This window comes from Guillardia theta (genome assembly GCF_000315625.1).
Source record: "Guillardia theta CCMP2712 unplaced genomic scaffold GUITHscaffold_80, whole genome shotgun sequence".
In the NCBI taxonomy this organism is placed as follows: Eukaryota; class Cryptophyceae; order Pyrenomonadales; family Geminigeraceae; genus Guillardia; species Guillardia theta.
The window spans coordinates 162,398-169,733 of record NW_005434594.1 but is presented as its reverse complement, the minus strand read 5'-3'; the positions used below and the strand labels follow the sequence as shown (position 1 = coordinate 169,733).

The 7,336-nt window shown below is 51.6% G+C and overlaps 1 protein-coding gene across 1 annotated transcript; it reads left to right on the top strand.

Moving 5' to 3' along the window:
* Positions 1–2,810: 2,810 nt before the first annotated feature.
* On the top strand, positions 2,811–7,240 carry GUITHDRAFT_143893 (hypothetical protein; the record flags this gene model as incomplete). Its single annotated transcript, XM_005825805.1, has 13 exons — positions 2,811–2,984; positions 3,435–3,603; positions 3,893–3,948; positions 4,205–4,233; positions 4,287–4,347; positions 4,594–4,650; positions 4,931–4,993; positions 5,333–5,417; positions 5,528–5,582; positions 5,831–5,939; positions 6,146–6,256; positions 6,674–6,727; positions 6,965–7,240. The coding sequence occupies 13 exons, from the start codon at positions 2,811–2,813 to the stop codon at positions 7,238–7,240; spliced, it is 1,299 nt and encodes a 432-aa protein (XP_005825862.1).
* Between the last annotated feature and the right edge of the window lie 96 nt (positions 7,241–7,336).

Here is a 7,336-nt window from a genome sequence, read left to right as displayed (position 1 = left end):
GAGGATGAGGGATGAGGATGAGGATGAGGATGAGGATGAGGGTGATATGGTGGCGGGAAGCTTGGGGATGCTACCATTCGAACGGCATCTCAGTATGCCCTGACCTTATCAAGCTCCCTGAGCGCGAAAGCGGGAGGCAAGGGCTGGCTGGTGGTGGAGGAGAAACATGCGATCTGGGACTTCCTCAAACGCCGCTGCCTCGATATCGATGCCCGCACGAGGATGACTGCACAGGAGGCTCTGAGGCATCCCTTCCTCGCTAGTGGTATCAAGTAAACCGTCTCTACCCGAAGCTTTCTCCTTCCTCGCCTCTCCTCCAAGCCCTCCTCCCTTCCTCGCTAGTGGTCTTGAGTGAACCGTCTCTCCTCTGGCATCTCCCAGTCTCTCGCGATCAGCATATCAATAATTCCCAGGCTTCGCTTTTCCTTCCAACCCCTCCTATCCCCTCTCCTTCCCCCCTCCCCCCTCCCCTCATCTCTCCTCCCCCAGCCTCTCAAACTCCAATGACATGTTACAACCGCCATGCCACTGGCTGTTGAGAGCATTTCACAAGACTCAAACTGTTGTGGAATGCGTTGGGAGAAGCCTCAAAAAACGCAATCATGGCAAAGCACCAGCAAGTCTCTTGAAATATGTTTCATATACAACCGACGAAGCATTCTGGTACAGGAAGCTAGGCCGTCATCGCAATAAGGAGAATCGCATTTCCTTTATGTCTTCGAAGGTTGCCTCTCTCATCGATTCCTTTCATGTTTCCCTTCTGAAAGTGTGAAAACAGCTGATCAGGGCTTTGGAACATCAGAATTGAGGTGTTTCAGTGCAAGTATGACAAGGAAAGTCACACAATTATTGGATAGCGTGAGCATGCAAATTTGAATGCGTACCTTACAAGTCAATGCACAGTTACAACTATGCTCACAATGCTTCAAAGCATATTTGCATTTACACGCAACTCAACGAACTGAGATTCAAATATTTCCTTTCCACAAAATTCTTATTGCAACATGATATGCATCATCCTCAAAACACTCTGCTTAAAGGAAATGCAGTCGTTTTCCCACATGATACATTCAAATCTGGTCAAATTTGGCATCAAAAGATGTTCTTGTCATCACAATGATGTATTTATCTCACAACATGGTGCCCACAGGGCGCGATCTGCTTGAACGTGAGTCTCCCAAACTGACACCGTGTACAACATTGGTACATTCTGTACAACGTTTAAATTCTAGAAATGGCACGGTGCTGGCAGGATCCCACAATTTGAAATGGCGTGGTTTGACAGAAGTAAAACATTTCAAGGAAAATTTTCACTTTGAAATCCAAAACCTATTCATTAAGAAAAATCCAGGTAGAAAAAGACCCCGCCGAGACGGAATAAAATCCAGTTGAGAACCCAATGGAATGCCGGGTTCCGCCGCGCCCCCGGCCTCTGCCTGAGGGTCCCGGGCCGCCCGGGGCGGCACTGACAGTGCCCGGCCGGGCCAGGCGGACCGCCGGCGTGACATCCGGGTCACCCCGGTGATGATCCGGCGCGGCGTCAACCGTTGAACTTGGAACTTGCGGCAAGGCCGGGCGGCCGGGTTAGTCACTCAAAAGTTCGTACTGATTTTAACTTAACTTTGAGTAAATGGGCCAGGCCGGGCGGGTGGGAGACTTTAAAAGTCTTTTTAATGAATTTTTTTTATTGCGTCTTTCCCCCGATTCCCCAAATTCGATTACGTACCCCACCCACCCACCCATAACATCTTTGGCTAGCTTTCGCCGCTACCCTACCCCTTCTTCACCCACTCTTTATACCGGTACCCATACGAGACCCGTGGACCCTGTTGGTTCACATCAAGCAGTTTCAATATTCGTACCCCATCATTTTCCGTATAATGCACCCCTTCTTCAAGACCCCACCCCCTAGTCTTGGTTCCTACAAACCCCACCACCCCCTTAAACAAACACTTTCCCCTTGTTGGTGGCTAGTGCATGCGGAAACCGGAGGCGACGGAGAAGAGAGGAGAGGGGAGGAGAGGAGGAGAGAGGAAGATAGGATAGCATGAGAGCAATAGCCTTACGTTGAGCGCCAAGGCAATGGAGTGAGTGAGGATGGGACAACATTGCTTGGAGAGGAGCGACAGGAGGAGGAAATGCTGTCGTACGAAGGGGATCGCTGTTTGAATGAGGGCAGCTATGTGATTCGTATTGTATTGAGCATGCTTGCAGTAGATCCTGCACTCCTAGCAACTCTCAAGCTTGCTCTTAGTAACTGACAGTCGAAACCTGTTTGTCGAATTCCTCGAATTCCTACACATAAGCCCAGGGATCTTGAACTCTGCTAAGTATACCAGGAAGGATCAAGTTGTTTTTAGGTTGTTTAGTTGTCTGATCGTAGGTTGGATCCAGCTGCACTTCTTCTAGATATCCTAGACATTTGTGCTGAACAGAACGACGCGGAGAAAGGTTGCGATTATTTAGAATTTAGGTTATGCAAAGATGTGAGTATTTCAAAGCACATTTTGGTGATTTATGTCCCGATACAACATGCACTTGCTCAAGATGCTTGAATGATTATGGATTGAGATACTTTCTGGTTGGGTCACAATGTTTGACAAGCTAGCAAACCTCGGAACACTATGTCCCCAGTTTCTCATTCCGTGTTCAATTATGACACACATGCTTGAAGATGCTGGCATCACGATTGAAGACATCCGTCATCTCCAACTTGTCCTTGGCTACCTCGAGATCATTCACAATCAAGAGTGGTAACTTGCCTCCTGCCCCCCCATCCCTGTGTTGCTGACTCCGTCCTTCTCCGCGCCATGGCAGGGTTCCCTGTCGGCTCGGCTCGAGCATGGCTCAGTGACACGGACGTAGTGCCAGAGAGGATGCCGCTGAGCAACGCCAAGAGAGTTGTGGTCAAGGTCGGCACCGCCGTCGTCTCCAACTCCGATGGGACCCTCGCACTTTCTCGCCTCGGAGCCCTTGTCGAGCAGGTTCACGCACTTCGCCGCCGTCTCCTTCTCCGTCCTCATTCTTTTCCTCCTCGTCGTCCTCCTCGTCGTCCTCTTTATTGTTATCCTTATCGTCCTCGTCCTCGTCCTCGTCCTCGTCCTCGTCCTCTTTATTGTTATCCCCCTCGTCCTCTTCGCCCGCCTCCTCGTTCCCGTCCTCTTTATTGTTATCCTCATCGTCCTCTCACTCGCCCTTCCCCTTGTCATCCTCTTCGTCCTCCTCGTCCTCCTCGTCCGCCTCCTCTTCATCGTCTTCCTCCTCTTCATCTTCCTCCTCGTTGTCCACAGTGTAGCCTTGTCATGGCCTGGTTTTTCCTGTACTCACCCGTGTGCTTGACCTTGTCCTCTTTCTCAAACCCCTCCTGAACATCGCTGCTCTACCTGCTCTCCTCCTCCTCCTCCCCCTGGGCCCGAGCATGACACGTCTGGTAGCTCCGGGGCCTTAAGGACCAGGGACGGCAGGTCATCCTTGTCAGCAGTGGAGCAGTTGGACTCGGGCGCCTCCGCCTCGGTCTCGCCAAGGATGTTGTCGCCAACCCTGCCAACGTCATCGATCGACAAGCATGCGCAGCTGCTGGACAAGGGATCTTGATGAGCACATGTGAGGGGAGGAGGGAGGAGAGAGAGGGAGGAAGAAGATCAGGAAGACATGAGCAGGAGCGGGAGCAGGAGCAGGAGGATAACGAGGAAGATGTAGTATGGAGAAAAGGTGGAGGCAACGATGATGGAGTAGGAGAAGGCCTTGTGAGGAATGGTTCGGGAGGGAAGTGGAGAAAGCGACACATAGGGGTCAGAGAGAGAAGGAGGAGGAGATCAAATGTGATGCAAATATAGCATTGATTTGAGGAGGACACTGCTGTAGTTGTCACTTTGTTTTGACAACTATTCAGATGACATGTTGTTCCAACGCCTCGGTCTCACCTGCGCCCAAGTTCTCATCACGCAGGTGAGTTGTCAGTGAGCATAATTGGTGGAAGGAAGGTTGTAGAGGTTGTTGAGATCGGCAACCATCGTCAGTTGATGATGGTGGCGTTGATAGTTTTGATCATGTTTATGAGGACAGTGATGCAAGACTGAGTAGTTCTAGAAGGACAACAATGTTGAAGTGTTGATAGTGGTAGTGATAAGAACGAATATGAGGAGAACAAGAGAGGCTTGAAGGATGGGTCGCTCAGTGCCGAGACTGACAATGCGAACTGCAGGGCGATTTCTTGTCACGCCAGCGATACAGGTGAGGCGGGAGGATGGAAGGAGGAGGAGGGAGAGTGACAGTTTGCGGGATAGTTACCTTACAGACACGTTGGATCGACTTACTTCACTTGGTGTCATCCCCATCATCAACGAGGTATGGATCCTCAAAAGTCGTTGGGGGTGACGACGACGACGATGATGATGATGATGATGATGGTGGTGGTGGTGGTGGTGGTGGTGGTGGTGGTGGTGGTGATGATGATGATGATGATGATGATGATGATGATGATGATGATGACAGTGATGGTGATGGGGGGACGAAGAAGAAAGCGCGCGCCGAGATCTTGTGTGACAATCGCATCGAATACCATGCTAACACCCCCATGTCTGCTTGTTACAGAACGATGTTGTGACCGGATGTCACGAGCTCGACACTCAGCGAGTCTTCAGTGACAACGTGAGACTCTGCAAATGTTTCTTCCTCCACCCATCCTCTTCGATCCTCAGCTTGTCCTTTATCTTTGCCTCCTCCAATCTCTTTTATACTCCTCCTCCTCATCATCATCTCCCCTCCTTCCCCTCCTTCCCCTCCTTCTCCTTCTCCTCCTCCTCCTCCTCCTCCTCATCATCATCATCATCATCATAATCCTTCCTTGTCATCATCATCATATAGATAATAGTCCTGCCTTGTCATCCCATTGCTGTCCATCACGTATTCTGTGCTCACCCTTCTCCAGGATAAGCTCTCGGCGCTGCTTGCTGCTGGTTCAGACGCTGACGGCCTTGCTCTTCTCACAGACGTACTGATACACCTCATTTCACTGTCATATCATTTACTCTCCTTCTTCTTACTTGTTCTTTCCCATATTCTTCTCTCTCCTTTCCTCTTCCTCCCTCTTTGTTTGCTCTATTCTCTCTTCATTTGTGCTTTTCCCACTCAGTTTCAACTTATATCTTTCTGCTATCTCTCCGCTACATTGATTCAAACATCAAAGTCCTCCAATCTCACATCATCTTCATTGATGTATCATTGCTCCCCTTAACCCCCATTGTTCAATCATCATATCATGCATCAAATCCCTTCACATCTTCTCATTGGCCGGTTGCACCTATTCTTCCTCATCTTGTCCTGGTTGCAGGTCGAGGCTGTCTTCACCAAGCCTCCCGACCAGGAGGGAGCAGAGAGAATCAAAGTCTACAACTCCCTCACGGCTGTCGAAATCGGTAGGAGGAGGAGGAGGAGATGAGGGGGGAGGGGAAGAAGAGCAGAAAGAGGAGGAGGAGGAGGAGGAAAGTAGTTTCAATTGCTGCAGAGGGTGTGACTTGTATCAAAGGCGAGAAATCATCCATGGGAAGGGGAGGGATGGCCTCTAAGATCGGAGCAGCGAGGTTCAACATCCTAACTCCTCCTCCTCCTCCTCTTCTCTCCCCTTCCCAATTATCTTCTGTCTAGTCACCTCCTCCCTCCCCTTCATCCTCTCCCTTTCTCTACCGTCTTCCTCCCTCCTTTCCTTCTTCCTACCAGTCTCCCCCTGCTCTTCATCTCTCTCCTCCCACTTTCGTTGTCTCATCGTAACCCTCTCCCCCTGCCTCCTCTGTATCTTCGTGTTCTTCTCTTCCCCTGACGCTCATCACAGGGTCGCTGCGCTAGGAGGAGTTCACACTGTTGTGGCTAGCGGCTACGATCTTGACAACATCGCCAAAGTCTTTGCGGGAGCAGACGTTGGAACACTCTTCCCGGCCTCGGTAAACAGCTGCTCCTGACCGTGCTGCTCTTCTTCTGCTCCTGCTCCTGCTCCTGCTCCTGCTCCTGCTCCTGCTCCTGCTCCTGCTCCTGCACTCCTGTTTCGATCCTCCTGCTCTATAACTTCAGTCTCAATCTACCTTGTCTCCTTCCCTTTTCTTCTCTCATCCTCGTTTGTCTTGTTCTCTCCCTCTCACTGTTTTCTCAGGCGAGGCCCAACAAGCGCCAGCGGTGGCTCACTTTTGCCACTGTCAGCGAGGGGAAAATCCGCGTCAAGGCAGCGGCTAAAGACCGACTGATCTCTTCCTCTGCTGCCCAGGTATCCCCCGTCTCTCCCTCTGCCACCTCCTCCGCTCTCTTGGCTTTGCACTTTTCTTTCCCCCTCTACCCATTTCCTTCTTCTCTCCCTTCTCCCTTCCCTCTTCTTTCCCCTCCTCCTCATTCTTCCCTTCCCTTCCTCCTCCTTCACCTCTTACTTCTCTTACTCCCCCCCTCCCCTCCTTCTCCTCTACTCTCCTCCCTTTCCCCTCCTCCTGCTCTCTCCTGTGTGCTTTTCTTCGTCCTCTTCTCTGCTCTCTTCCCTTACTCTTTCCTCATCGTCTCCTCTCGTTTCATGCTCCCTCCTCCCTCCCTCCCTCCCTCCCCTCCCTCTGCGTTTCCTTCCCTCCTCCCCGCCGTTTTCCTTCTACTCGTGACCTCCTGCTCTCTTTCTCGCCTTGTTCTGATTCCTCGAAAGGCTCTCCTTGCAAACGATCTTGTCAACATTTATGGAGATTTCCCCGATAGAGCGGTAAGAGACTGAAATTAGGAGGAGGAGGGAGGAGCAGGAGCAGAGGAGGAGGGGGAGGAGGAGCAGAGGAGGAGGGGGAGGAGGAGGGGGAGGAGAAGAGGAGGAGGAGGAGCATAGGAGGAGGGGGAGCAGGAGCAGGAGGAAGGAGGAGGGGAAGGAGAGAGAGGAAGTTGTGATAGAGGTGATGGATGAACGATGTTGACGGATGGCTTGGTCGTCGTCTGACCGGACTGGCAGGTTGTCACTGTGGAGGACCAGGACGGTGTTGAGTTTGCGCGAGGGATGGTGCAGATGTCAGCAGACAATATGAGAAAGGAAGTGCAGGTAAGGAGGGATGAGAGGACGAGGAGGGGAGAGTGGAGCGGGAGAGCAAAGTGGAGGAGAGAGAAAGGGAATGGGAGGGAGAAAGAAGGAGAGCATGGAGGGCAGGGTGAGGGAGGTAGGAAGGAGGAGAGGAGGCAGGTGGTGGCAGGAGAGAAGGGAGGGAGGAGGAGGGGGAAAGATCAAGGATGAGAAGGGGGAGGGGGAGGAGGGAGACTGAGGAGCGATGTAGGGTTCTCACGAGACTGAGCAGGAGGCTGGAGGAAAAGTTACCTTCTCATCCGCACA